Source organism: Geotrypetes seraphini, chromosome 12, assembly GCF_902459505.1.
Source record: "Geotrypetes seraphini chromosome 12, aGeoSer1.1, whole genome shotgun sequence".
In the NCBI taxonomy this organism is placed as follows: domain Eukaryota; kingdom Metazoa; phylum Chordata; class Amphibia; order Gymnophiona; family Dermophiidae; genus Geotrypetes; species Geotrypetes seraphini.
This window is the reverse complement of record NC_047095.1, coordinates 47328740-47354858: the sequence shown is the minus strand read 5'-3', so window position 1 is coordinate 47354858 and position 26119 is coordinate 47328740. Positions and strand designations below refer to the sequence as shown.

Sequence of the window (26119 nt, the reverse complement as noted above, 5' to 3'; positions counted from 1 at the left end):
TTTGCAGATCCTTTTTCGTGTTTTCCACTCCCTCCTCGGTGTCTACTCTTACAAATCTTGGTATCATCCGCAAAAAGGCAAACTTTTCATCCTTCAGCAATGTCACTCACAAACATATTGAACAGGATCGGCCCCAGCACCGAACCCTGAGGGACTCCACTACTTACCTTTCCTTCCTCCGCGCAACTTCCATTAACCACCATCCTCTGGTGTCTGTCCGACAGCCAGTTTCTAATCCAGTTTACCACTTTGCGTCCTAACTTCAGTCCTTCAAGTTTGTTCACGAGCCTCCTATGAGGAACCATATCAAAGGCTTTGCTGAAATCTAAGTAAATTACATCTAGCATATGTCCTCGATCCAGTTCTCTGGTCACCCAATCAAAAAATTCAATCGGGTTCTTTTGGCACGATTTACCTTTGGCAAAGCCATGTTGCCTCGGATCCTGTAACCCATTAGAATCTAGGAAGTTCCTATCATTTCTTTCAGCAACACTTCCATTATTTTTCTAACAACCAAAGTGAAGCTTACCGGCCTGCAGTTTCCCACTTCATCTCTGTGACCACTTTTGTGAATAAGGACCACATCTGCTCTCCTCCAATCTCCAGGAACCACTTCCATTTCCAGAGATTTGTTGAACAAGTCTTTAATAGGACCCGCCAGAACCTCTCTGAGCTCCCTCAGTATCCTGAAATAGATCCTGTCCGGTCCCATCGCTTTGTCTACCTTCAGTTTTTCAAGTTGTTCATAAACACTTTCCTCCTTGAACGGCACAGAATTTACTCCATTTTCTCATGTTACTTTGCCAGACAATCTCAGTCCTTCTCCAGGATTTTCTTCTATGAATATTGAACAGAAGTATTTAGTTAGCACATTTGCTTTTTCCTCATCATTCTTCACATATTGGTTCCCAGGATTTTTTAATTTAGCAATTCCATTTTTCATCTTCCTCCTTTCACTAATATATCTGAAAAAATTGTTGTCTCCCTTTTTTACATTTTTAGCCAGATGTATCTCTCTCTTGGCTTCTTTCAGTTTCACCCTGTAGTCCTTTCTGTACTCCTCTTCTTGGGGTTTTTTTATATTTCAGGAACGCCAACTCTTTTGCCTTTATTTTCTGTTCACCCTTGGTTATGATATGCCTGTCCTAAACCCAAAGTTAAATGTTTGTTTAGAAAATAGAAATGTTTCATATATTCATTAACAACTTATAATGGAAATAGATAAAGTTTTAATTTTGGGCCTTTAATGCTCCTATATGTTATATAGCTGAAATAACACTTAATAAAATATCTGTTGTAATCCAGTACATTTCTCTTTCCCATATAGTACAGTTGATGTCTTTCAAAACTTCTCAAAAGGTAAAGAAACATGAAAGATACTTCACACACAAGAAAAATTGTGTGTATGGGGGTGGAGAAGGGGATTCCAGTTCCTTATCCCCAAATCTATCATGCAATTTTGTTGAAATCACAATAGTAGTACATATTTCAGTATAATTGTCTTCTCAGTAAAAACAGTGGACTGGAATAGTATCAACTATCTCAGCCAAAACTAACAAATGCGTTAATAAGTTACACTGGAAACCTGTTCAGCAGCAAACTATGGTTGATTCTTTGCCATCCTGTTGATTTCTCACAGTACGTTTCATCAAGAAGAAAATGAAATAAAAAGTTGCTCAGCTTGCTGATATGATTCATATGTTCAGAACTCTTTCATATGAAGAACATACTCAATGTAACCTTTTGGCCTAATCAACCAAAGCTGAAAAGGCTTCTATATGGATAAATAACACTACTGTGCAGAATCATTCTTCCTTAGAAGATAAGATATAGATCTCAAAAATATGTCTTCTTTGATCCATCTCAGTTAATAAGTTTTCTTTCCTTGAGACGCCTTGAAGGGGAGGTAACAACAAGTTAAAATGAAAGTATTGGACTTCCAGAACCAACAATTAGATAATTAGCTTTCCTGTTATTTGGATGATAGTCTAATTTGTCTTTTTTTTTTTTTTTTACTTATTAGCAATCTTGGATCCAAATAGTGGACTATAGATTGATTAAGTAATGATTTATTAGTTTATTTTGCTTATGTTTTAATATTTAGAAAGTCTTCTTCAATCTTTCTGTACAAGATGTTTGAAAATTTGTTTCAAATAAATAAATAAAAAAGAAAATAAGAGATTTTGCCATAGTTTATCAACAGTAAACTTCACTTTATCCTCTTCTAGTTGTACTCAAGACTGCTGTATTGCAAAAACTAAAAATGTTTTATAGAGTTTGGATTATGATTAATGTGACGTTCTCACACTTTCTCTCCTGCTCTCTTTCTTGGAGCTATTGTTAAGAACTAAACTAAACTAAACCTTAAGTTTATATACCGCATCCTCTCCACGGAAGTGGAGCTTGGCACGGTTTACAAGAAATTAAAATAAAAGAAGAGAAAGGAAAAGGTTTATATGAGCTTATATATAGAATGGAAGAGTAAGGGGGAAAATAGAATTACATGTTAGAGAAGAGCCAAGTTTTCAGTTGCTTGAGGAATAGTTTGGAAAGAGCCCAGGTTCCACAACGGGATAGTAAGGTCGTCCCAGAGACCTGGGATTTTGAAGAGAAGAGATTTTCCCAGTTTACCTGCATAGAGAATACCTCTTAGAGAGGAGAAGGATAGTTTATATCTTTGGGCGGGTCAGGTGGAGTCAGGACTCGAGGAGTTAAAGGATAGTGGGATTAGGGGAGGAAGGATGCCATGAATGATCTTAAAAGCCAAGCAGGAGCATTTGAAATGGATTCTGAAAATCACTGGGAGCCAGTGAAGATTGGACAGGAGTGGGGAGACATGGTCAGATTTGCGTTTTGCAAAGATCAACTTGGCTGCAGTATTCTGGATAAGCTGGAGTCTTTAAAGACTTTTTTTTGTTAGGCATAAGTAAATGGCATTGCAGTAGTCAAGTTTGGAGAGGATGATGGATTGGATGAGGACGGCGAAATGTTTTTGGCGAAAGTAGGAGCTTACTTTCCTCAGCATGTGGAGGCTGAAAAAGCATGATTTTGCCAAGGAGTTGAGGTGGTCGTTGAAGGAGAGAGAAAATCAATAGTGATGCCAAGGACCTTGCTTGAGAACTCAAGGTGCAGAGCAGCGCCTGTGGGTAATGCGAAGATGGTGGGCAGGTGTTCTAACTTTGGGCCGAGCCAGAGTAATTTTGTTTTTGGTTCATTTAGTTTCATCTGTACCAAGAGGGACCAGGAGTGGAGTCTCATTATGCAAGATGTAATGTTCTCGTGGAGGTTGATGAGGTTCTGGTCTGTTTCAAGGAGGACAAAGATGTCATCAGCGTATGTGTAGATTATTTCAAGGGGGGAAAGTTGGAGGAGCTTCAGGGAGGACATGTAGATTTTAAAGAGATTAGGGGATAGGGGTGATCCCTGAGGGACACCGCAAGATGGTGTCCAAGGTATGGACATGGTGCCATTTGTGTTGACAGTATAGGAGCGAGAACGAAGGAAGTTTGAGAACCACTTTAGGACGGTGGAATCAATTCCAATCTCAGAAAGTTGATAAAGCAGTATGTTGTGGTGGACGACATCAAAAGCTGCAGAGAGATCGAATTGTAAAAGAACAGCGAATTTGTTACGAGAATGTAGTTGTTGAGAAATTAGGTAAACTAGGAGGGATTCAGTGCTGAAGCTGGGTCTGAAGCCGTGTTGGTAGGAGTGGAGAATGGAGAATCTCTCTAGGTAAGAAAAGAGCTGGGTAGCAACTATGGCCTCTAGCAGTTTAGTTAGGAGAGGGATATGTGCTATGGGGCAGTAGTTAGATTGTAAGGGAGGGTCGAGATCGGCTTTTTTCAGAAGAGGGGATAAGGCAATGTGTCCCATTTCTGTGGAGAACAGGCCCGATAGTAGAGCAGTATTTATAAGACTGGTAAGGGAGGAGATGGCCTGCGCAGGAATGTTTTCGTAAAGGTAGGATGGGAAAGGATCTAGGATGCATTTGCAGAATTTCAGTTTGAGACAAAGTTTAGAGATCTGGGGTTCGGATACGAATTCGAAGGCAGTCCAGGATCTATCAGCAGGGATAGGGTTGGAGTCATTGGGAGGCAGAGAATTGTAAGAGACAGCTGGGGGGAAGAACTCCTTATGGTACTAATCTTTTCGTTGAAAAATTTGGTTAGGTCTTTTGCGGATGGGGGGAAGGGGGAAAGGTGGAGTCGTTTTTTGAAGATAGGTTGCGCCAGATGTTGAAGAATGTACTATTTTGGTTTTTTGATCTGGTGATTTTATCTCCATAGAAATTCTTCCTTGCTTTTTTTAATACAGTGTTATAGAACTTGATATTGTCTCTCCAGGATTGTCTGTCAGAAGGGGATTTCGATTTTTTCCATTTACGCTCCAGGGCTCGACATTTTTGCTTCAATTCCCTGTGGTATGGAAGATACCAGGGAGCCTTGCGAGAATAAGAGATAGGTTTAGTAGAAAAAGGGGCAAGAGCACGGTAAGTGGTCCCAGAAAGAGTTACCCAGTTGTGCCAATTGGAATCTGGGTCGGCATGTTTAGGAAAAGGGGGAAGTTGGTTGAGAAATTGGGACCAGAACAATTCACTTGTGATTTTTTTTGCGGTAGGTAATAGAGTTAGTGCTCGGGGTGGAGTGCCAAGGTGAGACATGAAAATGGGAAGGCAGATGGAGCCTAGAAGGTGATCAGACCAGGGGACATGTTCCCAACGGGCCTCTTCAGCAGAAGTTTTGTGTTCGGTCAGGTCGAGGAAACTGATGATGTCTAGAGTATGCCCCTTACCGTGGGTAGGAGTGGGCGAAGGAGCAATGAAGCCTAGGGAGGTGAGGAAGCCTTTGAAATCAGTTGCATCCTTGTTGGTGTTATCATCTAGGTGGAGATTAATATCGCCAATGATCAATAGTCTCTGGAATTTTAGGAAGGCCCTTGTTATGGTCTCGAGAACGAGTTTGGAGGATTTGTTCCAGGGGGTAGGTGGGCGGTAAAATAACAGGATACCTAATGGGTAGGGATAAAGTTCATCGTTAACTGAAGCTAGCATGAATTCTAAAGAAGTATGGCTGCCCTTTTCAAGGAGCTGGTCATCGAAGAATGATTTGTAATGCAGATCCAGGTCTCCTCCTTTCCGGTTGATTCTGGGAGAGAAGAGGCCCTAGTAGCCAGGGAGGAAAAGTTCGTTTTGTGTGAAAAAATCATCTTTTTCAATCTATGATTCAGTGATGCACAAGAAACCCGGATCGAAGTCTCCGAGAAGTGCCTTTAGTTTTTCTATTTTGATTTTGTGGGCATGCTTCCATATTGAATATAAAAAAAAGAGGTCAACAAAGTAGAAAGCAAGCCCTACCTCTTAGGGACTTTCCTATAAAAACAGGATAGGTGCAAATCATCAACCCCCTATTTACAATTATAGATCACATTTTAAATAGATAGATGATGAATAAAAGTGTACCCACCCTTTTTAAAAATAAAGGGGTAAGTACGAGGGGCCACTGAAAAGTTATCAACCCAACCAATAAAGTTGCGACAGTCTCCATCAAGGGCTATGCACTTAGGGGTCCTTTTATCAAGCCGCGCTAGCGGAGTTAGCGCGTTGGACATTTCATCACACGCTAACCCCCGCGGCCGGCTAAAAAACTAACGTCTACTCAATGCAGGTGTTAGCGGCTAGTGCAGCAGGCGGTTTAACATGCGTTAAACCTCTACCGCAGCTTGATAAAAAGACACCTTAGTTCAGTGTTTTTTCCACTTTTTTCTTTCTTTCTGAAAAATACGGAACAAAAAATGTGGAATATCATATTGAGGCTGAACCTGGTTGCCATAATTGTTCCTACCCGGTTAAATCATGATGACTCCAAAGTATAATAGTATAATATAAAGTAGTATATATAATTAAGTATAAGTAAGTATAGTATGATATATTATAAAGTAATATATAGAATATAGAACAAGATCTGTTGTGAAATCTTTTCAAAGTTCCAAACACATCAAAAGGTTGTGAATAAAAAAAACATGTTCTCTTAATTATCTTTCTTAATAGTATTCTATCCATGCAGAAAAGAAATGAGGGTTTTTAATGAGTATTATGAGATCTGTTGTGCCTTTTTTCTTAAAAAGTTATCATCTGATTTGAGGAAATGTAATTTTATATCCTTACATGGAATCATTCTGTCTAGCCAGCTTCTACTAAACTGGGTTGAAATGCTGATTTATATATTAAGTACATCCCAGCATTTGGAATGATTTTGGCTTTTTTTCCCTCTTCTTTTTTTCAAAGGATACACCCTTATGCATCCATCTCTTACCAGGCCATACTTACTGTCAGAGCCACCCCTCCACACTGATATCATACATTATGAGAATATTCCTAGGTTTGAACTCGTTCGCCAGAACATCTTAAGGTAAGATATGATGGAGTAAAGTTCTATTTTGTTTTTAGTAGGATTACCACTTTGTTACATGAGATTCCTATTCCTATGTTGCTTAGGTTTCTACACTGTGTCTATGTAAAAAAGAAAAAAACCCTAACAAATTTTTGTTTTCTGCATAAGTGTCAAATCATGATCAGTTTCAATAAAATTTTGGATACAGTAAAATCTCAGTTAACTGGCACTCTCACCCAACTGGCAAAAAAAATCGCCGGGAAAAAAGTCTCCTGAAGCACCAGCAGTAGTAGTCTTGAGCCACAAGCCCCCCTTTCTCCCTCAAGCCCCGAAGCAGCAGAAGCAGGTGGCAGTCCTGAGCCGCGAACCTTCACATTCCATCCCTCCCTCCCTTCCTTACCTGAGGCGGCAGCTGGTCAGCATAAGGCAGCACTCAAAACAGGCTGCTCGCAGCCAGCTCTGGCAGGACCTTTCCTCTGATGCATCTTTAGTATCTTGGCCAATTGGAATCTTAGGCCACTCTCTGTGCATCCCAGGATGCACCGAGAAGGAGGCTTAAAATCAAAAACCTAAGAAATAACTACTCGACAATTCCTGCATATGAACATCAATCAATTGATATACCAAGAAATGAAATACCAGCGGATATGATCTGGAGTTCCTTCCACAACTCAGATTGGAATAACTACATCAAATTATATAACAAATACTCTAATTCCTACTGTGTCCTGGACTCATGTCCCCCAGAGATTATGAAAGCAGCTCCATTAGGCTTTAAATTATCCCTATTGAATTATCTAACCAATAACCCATACAATGGAAAATTCCTCATCAACAATGGTCATATTATAATAACCCTAATCCCAAAAAATTGTAAAGAATCAGCAACATCAATAACCAACTATAGACCTGTAGCATCTTCCATTTATGGTAAAAATCATGGAAGGGTTGGTACACACCCAACTAATGGAATATCTTGACCAATTCTCTCTCCTGCACGAAACTCAATCTGGTTTTAGGCCTCTATTTAGCACTAAAACAGTAATTGCGGCCATTCTGGACAATTTGCGCTACTTGTTCAGTAAGGGCCTCAACGCCCTAATCATGCAATTTGACATGAGTTCCGCCTTTGACTTGGTGGACCATGGAAAACTGTTATATGCCTAGACGCAATCGGAATCAGAGGAGAAGAACTGAACTGGTTTTGAGGTTTCCTTATATCACGCACATACCAAGTCCGTTTTAATCACGATCTCTCAGATACATGGAGCAATCCATATGGCGTGCCACAAGGATTACTGCTATCCCCTTTTCTCTTCAATGTTTACATGTCCTCATTGGGTGCACAACTATCCCAGCTGGGAATAAAACTATTTAGCTACGCTGACGACTTCACAATAATTATCCCATTCACCAACTCTATCTCAGAAGTCACCCCCAAAGCAACAGAAGTATTAAATCGGATGGAGCAATGGATGTCCGAATTCAGACTAAAACTAAACTCAGAGAAAACAAAAATTTTCATAGCAGCGCCATACCCACTCGACACTAAAGCACCAATGTGCATCAGTAACCTTAGTTATCCCATTCAACCCACTATGAAGATATTGGGTGTAACACTGGACCAGAACCTGACCATGAAAGACCAGGTAGACTCCTTGATCAGAAAAATCTTTCACACCCTCTTCGGTCCATCAGAGCTTACTTCGATGCCTCATCATTTCGAATTCTAGTACAATCCCTTATTCTGAGTCAACTCGATTATTGTAACATCACCTACTTGGCACTCCCCCAGAAGTACATGCGGTGATTGCAACTAGTCCAAAATACAGCGGTTAGACTACTTTGTGGACTGAAGAAGTTTGATCGCGTGACACCTTCCTATCAACTTTTACACTGGCTACCGATGGAGGCACGTGTGAAATTCAAGTTTGGTTTGCTTCAAGGTACTCTATGGCTTAGCCCCTAAATACATAACAGACCTTTTCTCTTTCACAACCAACAGACACAAGCGAAGCTCACACCTGAACTTCGTTTCTCCACCGGTTAGAGGTTGTAAATTTAAGTCATCATCAACATCTTCTCACACATCAAGCAGCGTTATGGGGTAAAGACCTTGAACAATTGCTTGTGCCTACTATCTATGGAGAATTCAGGAAACCCCTGAAAACACATCTATTCCTGAAATACTTAGGAAAGCAACCTATTCAATCTTAGTCCTTAACAAATGACCGCAAGAACCACCAATCACTAAGTCTGTACTTTGTTTATTCATTCCATCTGTAACTTTGTTTATTCACTCAATTTGTAACATTTCTAATCATTGTAAACTGCATAGAACTTCACGGTCCTGTGGTATATAAACTGCTAATATTATTGTTATTATCTTGAAAAGAAGCTGGCTTGCCAGCAGGAGGGTCTGAGCCACCCCTCTTTCCGGTCTTCTTCTAAAAATATTGGGGGATTCGGGGGTGTCGGAATGGTTTTAAAGATTCACCCAACCTTACTCACTACTATTACTATTTATCACTTCTATAGCGCTGAATGGCATATGCAGCACTGTACATTTTGACATTTAATAGACGGTCCCTGCTCAAAAGAGCTTACTGTCTATCTTGGACAGGCAGACATGACATAAAAGGTTGAGGATTCAGAATCCATGGTGAGAGGAGCTAGGAGTTGAAAGCAGTCTCAAAGAGGTGAGCTTTTAACATAGACTTGAACAATACCAGAGAAAGAGCCTGCCATAGGGTTTGAGAAAGTTGTTCAAGGCATATAGGGGAGTGGGCGACGAGATGGCAGATGAAGTTCAATGTAGAGAAATGCAAAGTCTTACATGTAGGAAACAGAAACCCGAGGTACAGCTACACAATTGAGTGCGAGTTCCCAAGAAAGGGACTTGGGGGTAATAGTGGACATGACAATGAAGCCATCGGCACAGTGCACAGCGGCTGCTAAGAAAGCAAATAGAATGCTAGGAATAATCAAGAAGGGTATTACAAGCAGAACGAAAGAAGTTATTCTGCCATTGTATCAGGCGATGGTGCACCCGCATCTGGAGTACTGCGTCCAATATTGGTCGCCGTACCTAAAGAAGGATATGGCGATACTCGAGAGGGTTCAGAAGAGAGCGAGGCGTTTGATAAAAGGTATGGAAAACCTTTCATACGCTGAAAGATTAGAGAGACTGGGGCTTTTTTCGCTGAAGAAGCAGAGACTTAGAGGGGATATGATAGAGACTTATAAGATCACGAAGGGCATTGAGAAAGTGGAGAGGGACAGATTCTTCAAACTTTCGACAACTACAAGAACAAGAGGGCATTCTGAAAAATTAAAAGGAGACAGATTCAGAACCAATGCTAGGAAGTTCTTCTTCACCCAAAGGGTGGTGGATACCTGGAAAGTGCTTCCAGAGGGAGTGCTAGGACAGGATACGGTATTGGAGTTCAAGAAGGGATTGGACAATTTTCTGAAGGAAAAGGGGATAGAAGGGTATAGATAGAAGGCTAGTATACAGGTCCTGGACCTGAGTGGACTGCTGGGCGTGATGGACCTCAGGTCTGACCCAGCAGAGGCACGGCTTATGTTCTTATGCAGCAAGTTAGAAGGGACAGAGTCTGGAGTTGGCAGTGGAGGAGAAGGGCACAGAGAGAAAAGAGCTACCAGCTAAGTGGAGATCATGGGGGGGGGGGGGGAGCACATAGGGCCAGATAAGTGAATAGAGATAATGAGGGGCTGCTGAGTGAATGCATTTTTAGGTCCATAAGAGGGGCTTGAACTGTATTTGAAATGGATGGGGAGCCAATGAAGTGACTTTAGGAGAGGGGTAACGTGAGTTTAATGGCTCTTGTGGAATATGAATTGTGAAGCTGAGTTTTGAATGGACTGAAAGGGAGAAAGATAGCTGAGTGGAAGAGCTGAGAGTAGTGAGTTGTAGCAATCTAAGCATTAGGTGATAAAGGGCATGGATAAGGGTTTTGATAGTGTGCTCAGAGAGAAGGGGTTGGAATTTAGTAATATTATAGAGGAAAAAGCAGCAGATTTTAGTGGTATCTGGGTGGTGAAGGAGAGAGAGGAGTCAAAGATGGCCCCTAGATTGTGAGCAGACAAGACAGGGAGGATGAGAGTGTTGTCCAAAGAGACAGAGAGCAGGGAGGTTTGTTTAGATGGGAAGATAATCAGCTCCATTTTAGCCATTTTCAGATTTAGATGGCAGTGAGACATCCGGACGGCAATGTTGGACGGGCAGGTTGAGACTCAGGCCTGGGTTTCAGTAGAGATATCTGGTAAGGAGAGGTAGATCTGGGTGGAGAAGGAGAGAGGTTTGGAAATATTTGGAAAAAACGTTTTTACTTATCTTTGTGTTTAAAGTTGCAAACCCTGGCCTCTACATGGGCATGTTTCGCAATGGTTGTTTCAGGAAGCCGAGCAATGAAATTTTTTTAAAGTGTTTCTCATAACTCAGCAAGAACTTTAAAGTGAGTAAAATGTTCTTGTTGAGTAAATAGGAGAATATTGGTATCAGGGAAGGGGGTACTAACCATTTCCATTTCTCAGAACCCATCAGAGTGTCATTCAGGCCAAAACCCTAATACACTCCCTGATAATATCAAAATTGGATTACTGGAATTCACTCTATAAGTGTATTGCTCAAAAGGAAATTAGAAGATTACAAATAATACAAAATACCGCCATAAAAATAATTACAAAAAAGTAAAATTTGATCATGTCACCTTGTACCTTGTAAGAACATCTCAAATGAATTGATTACTCGAATTTCTATAATCTTAGAAAAGGTAGAATTATGGATGCTACAGGTTAGGTTGAAGCTTAATCATGAAAAAAAAGGTTTTTTTTGGCAAGCCCTAATGAGAAAATTCAAGAAAAAAGTATCCAACTGAAGGGTCAAAATTTTGAGATAGCGTGTAATTTGAAAATTCTGGGGGTTACTTTGGATCACATATTAACTTTTAGGAAACATACAAATTTATTAATAAAAAAAAGTTATGCACTTTTATGAAAATTAAGAATCATTAAAAAGTTTTTTGACAGCGAATCTTTTCAGTTACTGGTTCGATCTATTGTATTATCAACTTTAGACTATTGTAATATAATTTATTTGGGATTACCTAAAAAGATTATATTAAGACTTGGTTGGTGCAAAATGATGCAGTTTGCCTGATTTTTAATCTTAAAAAGTATGATCATGTTAGCCCTTTTTATACCAAGTTGCATTGGTTGCCAGAGTGGGGGGCCAGAGTGCTTTTTAAGTTCAGATGCATTTGTTATAAGGTGCTTTTTGGATTATCTCCCTCATATTTGTCCCCCTATCTGAAACTTCCTTATTCAACAAAAGGAACTAGAAATTCTGGAAAGTTCATCTTCCCTACTCCAAAGGCCTGTCGTTTTAAGACCTTTTTAGACAGGACTTTGGAGTATCAAGCTGGGAAGATGAACTCCGGGCTAAGTCCGATGATTGTTCAATCTAATTCTTACTTCACATTTAGGAAATCATTAAAGACCTATTTATTTGACAAATAAGAATAAATGAGGTCTTTTGTTTCTATTCTTATTGTCATAGTATGTTTTAATTTTTTAATAATTTTTAATATTGTACTTGAATGTTTTTAACAATTGTATTACTTTTATTATATAATTTTAGATTGTACATAGATAGTGTGTTCTATGAAACTGTACCACGTGCTGAAATGTCTCGGTATTCTCCTGTTGTGAACCGCCCAGAACTACTGGGCGGTATACAAGAAAATAAATTATTATTATTTACATTACTAAGGAATGCACATTGGCTCCCTATCAATTACAGAATTACATATAAACTGGCGTTAATCACATTTAACGTCCAACAATTCAATGTCCCACTATTCCTATATAGAGTAATTATCCCTTACATTCCGTTTCGTATGCTACAATCTAAGGATAAAAACCTAACAATTCCATCCTTGAGAATAATCAACACCAGGCGCAATACACATTTTTCAGTTACAGACCTTCAAATTTGGAACCTGTTACCGGCCTAGGTAAGGGATGAAAAAACCCTTAATAAGTTTAAAGGGAAATTAAAAAGTTACCTATTTAGGGACACCTTTGAATAATTCAACTTTGTATTAGTAGGACACCAACCCTTATGAAGGCATACCACCATCTACGTTACTCCCTTATGTTTTTTTCCCTTTTTCCGTTCTCTTTCCTATACCGATTGTAGTTCTTCCCCATACCTCCCTTTCTGTCAGTATTGTCCTAAAATTGTCTGTCTCCCCTTTTTCTTTTTCTGTTTTTTATTATTGTACATTGCTTTGAATTTATGAAAAATTTATTTTATCAAATTTTAAATAAACTTGGAAACCTTATCTACTCCTGGTGTAGCAGTCATATTGGGGTGTTTTGTCCCTGTGTTTACAATCTATCCTAATCTGGCATTCACACAATAACATCATGACACGAATTCCTTTTGCCATGCATATTTTTTTTAAATTAGTGAAATGTCTCATTTCATTTGTTGCCATTATAGCCTCCCTCTGGGCAGTCAGATTATTACAGTTCCAGTAAATTCTTCACTCTCCTGGCATGTGAACAAGCTGAGAGAGACAGGAAAGGAAGCCTACAATGTTAGCTATGCCTGGAAAATGGTAAGTGACAGCAAAAGCTCTGTCTTGACTGTTTGGCCTTTGGAATCTATCATTTCTAAGATATAACTTGAACATTCTCTGTTTTTGTTAGAATTTCAGTATAACATTACTTCCCTTCTACATCATGGTATTTCCTTTTTTCATTCATGTTTGTGGAAATTTTTTATTCTGATTTTCATTCTAGTGAGAGTATTCTAAGATTTGTGAACTAAAATGGAGCAGAGAAAGAGAATTAAAATGTTCTGGGGGGGAAACAAATAATGTGGAGAAAATATTACCAAGAATGCAGAAGGAAAACGGATGTTTTGAGAAACTCTTATCTAAAGTTAAGCTTGAATTTTTTGAAGACTTTTAAAGGGTATTATCATGCACGCACTAACAATATGCTAGAAAATATATTTTATTTTATTTTTTTGGAGGGGTTTTGTCTGGGGAGAATAGAGAGTAGGCTTTCATGCCATTAGTTAGCATAACTACATTACCGTGCATTAACTTACATGACAAATTTTTTAAGGGCTGCATTAACAACATTAGCACATGGCCATTAATAGCAAAAACTGAAACATTGGCCATTTTACTGCTGCAGTAAAAATGGCCATAGAAAACTAGAAAAACCCACACAGGAACATACTAATACCATTTATTCTCACAGCTTAAATATAAGGACCCCGTGTCAAATCTTGTGAAAAGAAAACAGAGTGAATATTTAAAGTGTGAAAATAAAGTTGATACTAAGAAAAAAATATGACTTTTTTGTTTTTTGTTTTTTTTAAATAAAGAAAAATTAAATATGTACCAGTAATTCAGCTGACTTGAGTTGTAACAAAAAGGGATTGTTGCTACAAAACAAAGAAGTTACAGACATGATTCTTGGAGAAGAATGCTATTTGTAATTTAAATTATATTTTTCAGAGCATTATATTTTTAGTGAATTTAACTTTGTGATAACTTTTGCTTAAAATTTCAGTTGATTATCCTTTTTTTGTTTGTTTAAATCTTTATTAATTTTCCAAAGTTAACAAAAATGCAGTACAATATCTACACAAACAACAATATTCATATATGCATTTATAATCAATCAAAATCCCCACAGCAAGATAAGAACCCCCCCCCCCTCACCCAATCAATACCTTGCAAGAGAATAAAACCATGACATAAATATCCCTCTCCCACCTTCCCTCCCCCTGGGTGTGTGTGCAATATACCAACAGGATCAGAGGAAAAAAACCCAATTACAACGCATCCATAAAAGATATCAAAGGGCCCCAGATTAACTTAAATATTTTAGTATGACCCATTATATCTGCGTTCATTTTTTCAAATCTATAAGTTAAGCATAAACTTGCCCACCAAAAATTAAAGTTAAGGCGATCCCAGTTCTTTCATTTGCTTGTAATCATTTGTATGGCTACACTGGTCATGATAAGGAAAAGCCGCCCTCTATATATGTCCAATGAGGGTGTAACATCGTCCCACATATGATTTCCTCATATGGCAAAGGAATCGATGCTTCAAGTATAGCATTAATCTGTCCCCATATCAACTTCCAGAACTTGAGTATTAAAGGACAATAGAACAACAGATGATCCCAGTGTCCCTATATCAAGATGACAATGCCAGCATCTATTAGACTTAGAACTATCTAACTTTTGTAAACAAACCTTTTAATACTTATCCAGCCTAGTGGATTTTTCCATAGGAACCAGCTCTGGGTGCTGAGAGATTTAAAAAATGAGCAAGCTCCTTCATTTTGTCCAGGGAGTAGTAATTTGTATTGTTTTAGCACCTCTAATCAGTTTGAAATGTTGGCACCTAAAAGGGCACAACTATCCCTACTCTCTGGGGGAATCTTACATTGTTAAATTAAACCTCCTTTTATTAAACTAGCAGCTAGCAGTTTTTAGCGCCGGGAGCCACGCTGAATGCCTCATGGTGCTCCCGACGCTCATAGGAACTCTATGAGCGTCGGGAGCAGCATGGGGTGTTCAGCACGGCTCCCTGTGCTAAAAACTGCTTTTGCAGTTTAATAAAAGGGGGTATAAATCATTTGCTAATTGTTATTGCTTTATTAAACACCTCATGAAGAAAAAAGTGTAGGCAGAAATTCCTCACAAAACAAAATGAATGTCTATATAAGACTCCAAAACAACTTTAAGGCAATACTGAGGGAAAATTCTAAGAAACTTTAGTCAGCCAAATAGTTAATAAAAATCAATTTTTATATGTGAAACTGAAGACCCTCAGTTTGTGGTGCCTATTTAGAAAAGCAAATGCTCTCTCATAGGAGCCTTTCTGTTGGACCCTCCACACTGAGAAATGGTCACTATGAGCATCAATGCGTGTCTCTGGTTTTAGTGTGTTCAAAAAAATTTTTGTGTTCTGTGAAGAGATAAACTCCACTTCCGTAAACACATCACATTCCCAGAATATTGCCAATAACAATATTTGTAGCATTTAACTCATTCTCAAAACGCAAACAGTCCATCTTCAACATTAATTGTATGATGAAACAGGCCTTCTCAAAATAACTTATCTAAATTTGTAGATGATATGTCAATTTTTTTGAACACACTAAAATCAGAGAGACCCATTGAAGTTCACAGTAACCATTTCCTAGTGTGGCTGATCCAGTATAAAGGCTCATATATGAGAGCATTTCTAAATAAGCACTGTGAACTGAGGGTCATCTGTTTCACATATAAAAATTAATTTATTATTAACAATTTAGTTGAATAAAGTTTTTAGACTTTCCCTCAATATTGCCATAAAGTGTTTTGGCATTTTATAGACATTCATTTGGTTTTTGTGAGGGACTGTTATTTGCTAATCATCTGTCACAGTGCCCATTGTATACATCTATATACGAGTAATGTCTATCATATCATCATAATACATCTGCCACATCGTCCATTGTGGCAGAATACATTTAATAACAGTGTTGCTGCATAATAACCATTAGTAAATGAACCCATAGAGGAAAATCATGCATAGATAATATTTTTGTATCTCTGCCCATTCTGAGAGACTGCTTGGGTATCACATGACAACCAGCACACACTGTACTACTATTTATCACTTATATAGCGCTGAAAGGCTTACGCAGTGCTGTACATTTTGACATTTATAGATGGTCCCTGCTCAGAAGAGCTTACAATCTAACTTGGACAGACAAGGTGAGAGGAGTCAAAAGCACTCTCAAAGAGGTGGGCTTTTAAACGGCCTTGAACACTGCCAGAGACTGAGCCCTCTGTAGGGATTCGGGCAGCTTGTTCCAAGCATATGGTGCAACAAGGTAGAAGGGATGGCATCTGAAGTTGGCAGTTGAAGAGAAGGACACAGATAGGAGGGATTTACCAACTGAGCAGAGCTCATGGGGGGGGGGGGAGGGGGGAGTGGGAATCATAAAGGCAGATAAGTGAAGAGAGATAGTCAGGGGCAGCTGAGTGAGTGCATTTGTAGGTCAGTAAGAGGAGTTTGAATTTGGAAATGAATGGGAAGCCAAGGAGGTAGAGGTCACAGTAGAAAGAACTAAAACCTTATAGTTAAAACTAATTTAAATGGTAGGTACTTCACAAGAAACAACAAACACTGAAATTTATGTACAGTAGAACCACAGTTAACCGAGTCTTGGTTAACCGGCACTCTCATCCAACTGGCAAAAATATTACTGGCAAAAAATGTCCCCCGAAGCGGCAGTGATCCTGAATCACAACCCCTCCCCCTCCCCCTCCTTCCCTCAAACCCCAAAGAATTACAAGCAGCAGCAGTCCTAAGCCGCGATCTCCATCTCCCAACCCAAAGCATCAGTGTGGCAGCATCCTAAACTGCAAATCCCTCCTCTCTCCCTCAAGTCCCCAAGCCCTAAAGCAGCTGAGAGATGAAGCCCCCTCCTTCCCATCCCGAATCACCAGCGTGGCAGTAGTCCTGAGCCGCAAAGCCCTCTTCCCTCCCTCAAACCCCTTATTGGCAGAAGCAGTCAGCGGTCCTGAGCCGTGAACCCCCTCACTCCCTCCCTCCGTCCCCTTTCCGTAACTGAAGTGCAGCCAGTCATTAAGAGGCTGCCTCAAAACAGGCTGCTCGCAACCAGCCCCGGTAGGACCTTTCCTCTGATGTTTCACTTCTGATACATCAGAGGAAAGGCCCTGCCAGGTTTGACCGCAAGCAGCCTGTTTTGAGGCTGCCTCCTGCTGACTGACTGCGCTTCAGGTAAGGAAGGGAGAGAGGGAGAGGAAAGGCTCTGTCAGGGCTGGCCAGAAGTCAGCTGTTTACCAACGCTTCCTCTGCTTGCCGGCTGCTGCTAAGTCATCAGGTGAGTGAGGGAGGAGGGTTGTCAGGACTGGCTTTGCTGCTTCGGGAATAGAGGGAAGGAGGAGGTTGTCAGGACCAGCTCTACTGTTGGGAATGGAGGGAAGTGTAGGGGTGATTCCTGCTTTACCTTTTGGGAACCCTGCAGGCCTGAAACTTAGGCCAAGAACCATCTTTGCTGTCCTGAAGCATTCTGGATGTGTTTACAATATCTGTGTGTGCACAGCCAAGGACATCTACTATTGTTGAAACACTGTTGTCATGTGAATTTGTAGAGGAGAGGCAGCTTCCCAACCATTGCTATGAACAGAGCTTTGTGCTGTTATCATCTTGGCACATCTGGCTGTCTCTTGAGGACCTTTTACAAGAACTCTATTCATTATTCTTCTGCGTGACCAAAAAACCCCTGCTAGATCAGTTCTGATTGGTTACCTGGTGGGTCACCTGTGCACGCCCTAAGAATCTGCGGCACAATTCTGGGTTCGGGAGTGCTCGGACCTATAGTTGTGTGGCCCCTGTGCACTATACAAGGACAATATGAACTGATAAGAAAAATCTTCCCTAGCTACAGGGTGGACATAGTAGCACAGGAGGATGCCGCTTTTGGATTCTCAGTACTACAAGCAGGTTTATCTATCTGACTCTAGAGTTTGGGGGCTGCTTAGGTACGTTATCCCTATGATTCAGCATACCATTCCTATTGCACTGGAAAAACCTTGATAATATCTTTCCCAAAAGATAGGAATGCTATGCTGAACCTCCTGCCCATCAATTTATCTGATGCACTTGTTTTCTGACTCAAACTTAATGGTCAGCTCTATAGCTAAGATTTTACTATCAGTCAGACAATTGGATTAGGAAGAGTCTGTTTATACTTGTAGGATTACAAGGGAGAAATGGTTGAGCTTCATAAATGTTCAGGTTGTGTATATTTTTTACTTGACTTATATTTTATTGAATTCATTGTTCCTCTCAGAGGCTTGTTAATGTGTTAACTACATTACTGTTTCTTCATTTCATCCCGGTGTGTGAGCCTGCTCTTCTTTCTACATTTCATGTTTGGTGCTTTTTATTCTTGGCACTTTTACTCCTGATTTTATTGAACTTTAACATTGTGACATACTTTCTTCTGAAGGATAGTTTCAGTTAACTTACCTCTCTCATCCATTCTAGTCATATATTGCTAGAATTCTTATTGTCTCCATTTAGTTTTACTACCGCCTTAGCTCACTCGTACTTTTCTCTTGTAGTTTGGCTTAATCATTTTTGTACCTCACAGCCAGTTCATCCCTCTGTGTTTCTCTCTCGCAACTAGGCTCACTCGTTTCAGCTCACTAGTGCTTTTTTCTTATAGCCTGGCTTACTTGTTCCATCTTACTAGTGCTTCTCTCTTGCAGCTTGGCACAATCATTTTAGTTCCTTACAGCCAGTATCAGTTCACCTGTGCTTCTCTCTTGTAGTCTGGCCCATTCATTTTAGTTCCTTACTGCTGGTAATATGGAGCTATTCCTCCTGCTGTTTGGCATACTATTGTCTACAAATATCAATGTCATATATATTGTTAAACCTTTTCCACTCAATTCTCCAGACTTTAATTTAAATAATGAGATCTGTCCTAGTCTTAGAATTCCAGTATTGGTGGGAAATACCTACAAGAAACCCTTCTGTGTACGTAATTACAATTGTCTTAAAGCCATCCCAACTGCTAATCTCTCTAGTTCCCATAATGATTCCCTTACTCCAGTCCCAGTATTATGTTGTAATGCAAGATCAGTTTGCAACAAGCAACAAATAATAAAGGATCTGTTGTTAGATTTAGACCCTGGCTTGTTATGTATTAATGAATCTTGGATTGCAAAGGATGATACATTCACTCAAAAAAATGAGCTTTGTAAGCAGGGTTATAATGGTCTTTTTCATTCAGAAATAACCGAAAAGGAGGGAGCTTAGCACTCCTTTTTAAATCATTCTTTGATGTGCAATTATTTGAGAAAGTTAGCGATCCATCATTAGAGTTTATGCTTGCATCCTTTAAGGACAAGCTGCTACACTTTCCATTGGGTATCCTGTTATTATATTGTCCCCCAATTCCTTGGAGTAGGTCTTCTGAACTAGTGCTAGAGACTATAATGAATGCCTCACTAAAATTTCAAAGACTATTAGTGATTGGCAATATTAATCTCCATCTTGATGACAGTACAAACAAGGATGCTTTAGAGTTCAAAAACTTTCTCCGTTCTTTAGGGTTTTACTTCCTATGGCTTTTCCTAACTACTGGACATTATCAGTTACTTAGATCTTACTAACTATAAGATAGTATTAGATGACATCCAATGGTAACAAATTCCCTGGTCGGACCATTTTCTCTGTGAATTATGCCTTCCTATCTTTGTCTCATATTCAGGACCAGTTACAAAAAAACCCCAAAACCATAACTATTTGCAAGAAAATCAACTGTGAGCAGTTTTGGTCCCAATTTTTGAATCAATTGTCCTCTTTTTCCAGAACCGATTCAATAGAACTCTGTTGGAATAATTGGGTGAAAATATTTGAGACTACTTTTAACTCTCTTGCTCCCTCAAACATCTAAAACCATCTCATATACTTAAAGCACCATGGTATTTGCCTCATCATAGAGAACTGAAACAAAACTGCAGAATATGGGAACGTAAATGGAAAAAATCTAAATCTCTTGCAGATAAACCAGTATGGATAAATAATATAAAAAAATTACAATAACAGTATTAAAAAAAGACTAGGATAAACTATTATGGAAATAAAATTGTCAGGTCAAAGAATCAAAGTAATACTCTTTTTAATATTTGGTGCTGTTTAACAAATACCATTGAAAAGCCGCTACACTCTTCTTTCCCAGAAGCAGAAGCTTTAGCAAAATTTCTCAATGAAAAAGCATCCCTTATAAGAGACTCTTTTCCTGCAGTAAATTTTTATGATCTCTCTCCGGTCTTCGACATGAATACATCTGGTATTCCTGTAGACCGTACTTGGACTACTTTTGAGCTGGTAACTGAAACACAGATCCTACAACTTTGCCATAAATTGAGGAAATGCAAATGCACACTAGATCTTATCCCCTCTTACCTATACAAGAGAGTCTCTGCACAAGTTCTCACATGGCTAACTGATCTTATAAATTTTACCTTGGAAACTAGGTTCTTTTCTTCTGATATGGACCATATTGTTTTTACACCCTGCTAAAAAAAAAGCCGATCTAGATCCAACTATCCCATTAAACTATAGACCAATTGCAAATATACTGCTGTTAACTAAAATGTTGAAATCTATAGTCTCCAATCAGCTCTCCATTTACTTGGAGAGATTCTCTGTCCTTCTGCTGAACCAGCATGGGTTTAGACCAAATTACAGTACCGAAATGTTCCTCATCTCTCTATTCTCACAGGTTCAGCAGCTACATGTGAGGAAAAAATTTGCCATCTTGTTACAATTTGATTTGTCTGCAGCTTTCAATATTGTTCATCACGACATTTTGACTTACCTGCTTTCAGAAATAGGTCTAGATCATTCAGTTTTACGCTGGTTTTCCAACTTTTTACAATTACGATCGTACACTGTAAACATGGATGGTATATTCTCTTCCCCTTGGAAGCCATCGTGTGGGGTACCACAGGGTTCACCCTTGACTCCCATCCTTTTTAATATTGATATGACTACTTTGAAATACTTTGATACATTGATTTTTGAATCCCTTTACATTTATGCAGACGATATTTTCATCCTCCTCAAGGTAGATTCAAGTCTTTCAAATCTGTCCTCTGACATAACTTAGTGTATAGCAAATCTACAAGTTTGGGCATTCTCTGTTCAAATGAAATTAAATGAAACCCAAACTAAACTCTTATGGCTCGGCCCAAAATTGGATCACCTTCTTCTGTCTCCTTGCTGTCAAGTATTTCTCTGCAAATTGACTTTTCTTCCAAAATTTTGGGTGTCATCTTAGACTCCTCCCTTTCATTCAATGAACAAATTAACTCTTTAGTAAAAAAAAAAAAAAAAATGCTTTTTCAGTCTTCACATGTTGAGGAGAATCAGGTACTGTTTTCACCAGCAGCATTTCTCTGTTCTAGTCCAATCCATCATCCTTTCTTGGTTAGATTATTGTAATTCAGTCTATTTAAGTGTAACCAAAACTAGCTTGCAGAGGCTCCAGTTGATTCAGAATACCGCGGCTAGGTTGATTTTTAGCAAGGGTAAATTTGAACATGTATCTCCACTACTAGTCAAACTTCATTGGCTTCCGATATTCTCCAGGATACTTTTCAAATGTTCCTGTTCTACTTTCAAGATTCTATTTGGCATATGTTCCTCACTTGTACCTCTTTCTTGGAACTTTTAAAGACTGGGTCTTGTTAAGACCATGCAAAAATTCAAACTGTCTTTTCCTTCTCTTAAAGAAATTATTTTTACTGGTAAATTGGGGAAATCTAATCCTTTCAAACTAACAGAAATATATAATGATAGTCCTGTAAAGTTAAGAGAATTAGGTTCATTTCAACTTTTTTGTAAAAACTTAAAATCATGATTATTTACTAAATTGTAAATTCATGTTCTTTTCTATATTTTGTTAATTGATGTAAACCGAGTCGAGCTTTATTACATGAAGATGACCCAGTCTATAAATCTAAGGTTTAGTTTAGTTTCATTGATTGTTTTAACTGCATGTGAGCAGATCAGACTTCTGTTTCTTGGGAATTCCCCGAATCCCTTCTTCTCCTGTCTTCTTCTGTAAGGGTGTTACTAGCTTTGGTGTGAACTGAAGAGGGTAGCAGAGACAGTGGAGAAGGAGGAGGAGTTGAAAAGCTGTGATTGACATCTTCTGCAATATGATCGTGAGCACAGATGGATAACCCTATAGTTCAGCATAACATCCCCATCTATTGGAAAAGATATTATCAAGGTAAGAACAGAATCTCTTTTTACCATTCCATCTTTTCAGAAATTATGGAACAGAGCTTTTCAAGCATGAACTACTTATGTCTTTAGGCCATTTTATGAGAAAGTAGCCAGCTTGTTAAGGACAACAGATTGTTTTTTTTCTTTGGATCTGTTTTGGAGACCATCTCTGCATGTTGCATGCCCTGCATACAGATAATGAGCTATAAGTGTAATCTTACTATGTTTATTTTTTAGATTCAGGATACTTCCTTTATCCTCTGTATAGTAGTGATACATCCTGAGATACCTGTCAAGCAACTGAAGAATCTGAACACTGTACCCAGTAGTAAGCTGCTGTATCACCGACTCGATCTGCTTGGCCAGCCTAGTGCTTGCCTGCATTTCAAACAGCTTGCTACCCTAGGTAAGACAGATATTCATTCTGTGAAAACTGATCTATAGGATTGGATGGAAAAACTGAATAGGCTATATGGTCTTTTCCTGCCATCATAAGAACATAAGAATAGCCTTGCTGGGTCCATAATACCCAGTAGCCCATTCTCACAAAGGCCAATCTAGGTCACTAGTACCTGGCCAAAACCTAATTGTAGTTCAGTTTATGATATAGAAAAAATTATCAGGACTACTGGGAGGGAAAGGAAGGATTTAGGAAGGCAAGATATAGAATAAAGCAAAAGATAAAGAAATGATATTTCAAAGGGAAAGAAGAAACACCAGATACCTAAGGAAATAATGAGCTAGGGAAAATCAGGAAACCCAGGATGACAGAAGTTTAACAGGAGGAAATACTTGTTTAAAGAAAAGCTTTGAGCAACATTTTAACTTTTTAAAGGACTGATCCATCCAAATGTCCAAAGAGAGGTTATTGCAGAGGTTGGGAGCCAGGGCACTGAAACAAACATCACATGTATAGTTCAATTTTATCTTATTGTAAGAGGGAAGAGTAGTTAGGTTATTTTGTGAGGAGCGAAAGGAATAAAACTCAATATTTATTTTAAAATTTTATACTCCTACTCCTAGGTAGCTAACATAATAAAAATATACATAAAATGTTAAAACAAACATAAAACATTTAACAACAGTACATCACAAATAAAACAAACTAGTAAGCAATCATACAAAAACTCAACAATGGAGAAAGTTTACACGTACAAATGTGTATTAAGCACTTTTCTAAATTGTAGTGATGAGTAAAATCAGACATGCCCTGGTAAGGAATAAAGAAATCTGAATGAAATATGGGATAGACCTGAGTAATAAGCATGAAATGCAATGATAAGAATCTTGAAGGAATTCTCTAAGCTACAGGCAGCCAATTTTCAGACACCAGAAGGGGAGTGAAATGATCATACTTACCCTTATTAAAGAGTAATCGAATAGTATGTTGTATAGTTTGAAGCTGATGGCAAGGAAGGCCCTGGCATAAATAATTTCAATAGTCAAGCTTAACAATCACAAGTACAAGAATCAGAGTCCTCGAAAAGGAGGTTTCCAGAAGAGAATGAACCGAATAAATTATCCAGATTAGCTAGAAGAAAGGCTGGGATGTGATACCATGAGTATAAAACAGTTCTGAACTACAGAGGAAATTGCTACTCAAAATTAAGATTCTTATAAAGGATTAATTCAAGAACCTTGACAGACCTTCAAGGGAAGATAGGACTCAGTAAAAGGCAGAAAGGGAGAAGTGAATACGGAGCACCAGGAGAAGAGAATAATAGATTATTGTTTAACTTCTGATGATTGAGAATTAGCCAAAGATTTGATCAAACATGGAAGACAAAATAGATATGGACTGGAGAATATTGGTCAAGTGGAAGGAGAAGCTGAATTTCATCAGCATAGACAGTGTAAAGCCAAGAGACTGCAGTAAACCAGCAAGAGGAGTAAGGAAAGCATTGAACAATAGTAGACCCAGCATGTAACACTGGGGAATACTAGAACAGAGATGGGTAAAGGGGAGGAGAGCCAATGAGACCAGGAAAACTTAAATGTGAGGTGATTAAGATAGAACAAATACAAGAAAAAGCAGTACTGTACTAAATTTATGATAGTTAGAGAAATGCTAGTTTAGAATTGAATGGTTAATCAGGTCAAAAGCCACAGACAGATCCATAGAAAAATAATAATCTGATGAAATCCACCAAAGTTGAGTAGATTCAGTAGAATAATGATGATAGAAACCAGTTTGCTTGGGGTGAAAAAATTAGTCTTGTCAAAAAAGGAAGATAATTGGGAAACAAGTATTTCAGCAATTATAGCAATAAGGGGAAGAACTGAGATGGGGCAGTAATTGGAAGGAGGAGATCTAATTTGGATGATTACAGGAGAAGGAAAATAAGAGTCTGTTTCTATTCATTGCCATGCCAGTTCAAAAACTGATATGGAGAATTAAAAGAATAGAGGAAGATAAAGTTAACTCTGTTTAAGAAAGAAAATTGGTAAGGGGTCAGTGATAGTAGAAAAGGATGTTAGGCTAGTAACTCTATTTTTCAAATTGAGTCTGAAAGGCAGAGTAAAATTTGTAAGGGAACTAAATGAAATCAATGTAAAAGAAAAGACAGTATTGGAGGGTTCAGGTGAGGAAAAGGAACATGCAAAAGAATTGCCCAGAGATGGGGAGGTAAAGCTGTAAGGACAAGGACTTATCAGCAAAGTCAGCAGCAAACTGATCAGGAGAGAGTTTTGAAGAAGGGATCTCATAGAGAATTACTGTATATACTCATATATAAACTGAGATTTGTGGATCAAAAAATGGTCCAAAAATGAGGGTCTTGGTTTATATTAGAGTCTTCCCCTTCTACTGCTGCAACAATCCCTTTGAACAGGCAGACTTTTGCTGCCACAATCAGTGCATCCCCATCCCCAGCTAGTGTTCCCTTCCTCTCAAGCAAGAGTAAGTCTTGCATCCACGTCCACCCCTCCCATCAGAACATCAGCTACTGCTCCCTCCCAAGCTAAAGGAACACCCGCACCCCTATGTACACACCACCGGATTGTCAGCGCTCTCTCCCTCCCTAGCAAGCAAGACTGATATTCACGCAGGCCTACCGCAATTTCCTGGTGGTCTAGCAGCACGTTGGGGTAGGAGCGATTCCCATTTGCTCCTGTCCAGTCTTCCTTCACAATAAAAATGGCTACTGGGATTTCTAGCAGCAGTCTCGTGAGGCCAGCAAAAGTCTGCCGGTTCCCGGGGGAGGCTTGCAGCAGTGGTGGAAGGGTAAGACTACTAGGAGAGAGGGTAGTAGGGCATCACAAGGGAGGAATGGTAGAATATAACCTTCGGTTTATATTCGAGTTACCATTTTTCCCTTAAAAGGAGGGCAAAACTGGTACCTCAATTTATATTTGGATAGGTTTATATTTGAGTATATATGATAGATGGGTTGCATATTTTAAATGTCTGAAGGGATTAGTGTTTCACTTAAAGGAGGAAGAGAAGTAAGTTGTCTTAGCCAAACTGAGCTAAAATTTATAAAATTTGGCTAATGAGAAAATCAAGTGAAAAGTGAAGAGGATTTACATCAGAATCTCTGGACTCATTGCAATTGCTGTTTGAGAAGATGCAAACCAGGGTGGAATCAGGAAGGGATGCTTCCAATATTGAACTCCTATTCCTGTCTTACCTCCTGAATATAAACTAGGAAGCTAGAAAATGACAGTACTGTGCACTGCCTTCAAGATGCACCTGAATTTGATTTCCAGCTCAGGTCAGCCAAGGTGGGATTCTGTGTATATAGCACTCTCAGCCTGTTGCAGGTGAGAGTAGGAAATACAGGGAATCATGGTCCTTGTGGAGCAGCATAATTACTGGCTGGATGTAGAAATCATGACTGCAAG

The 26119-nt window shown here is 39.0% G+C and overlaps 1 protein-coding gene across 1 annotated transcript in view; it reads left to right on the top strand.

The window, feature by feature from the left end:
- CACHD1 (cache domain containing 1) overlaps positions 1 to 26119 on the top strand; it is a 389271-nt gene that overhangs the window by 232716 nt on the left and 130436 nt on the right. Inside the window, exons 11-13 of the mRNA XM_033916184.1 lie at positions 6287 to 6410; positions 12922 to 13039; positions 22514 to 22682. Coding sequence (XP_033772075.1) covers positions 6287 to 6410; positions 12922 to 13039; positions 22514 to 22682 — 411 coding nt within the window. The remainder of the gene's footprint in view (positions 1 to 6286; positions 6411 to 12921; positions 13040 to 22513; positions 22683 to 26119) is intronic.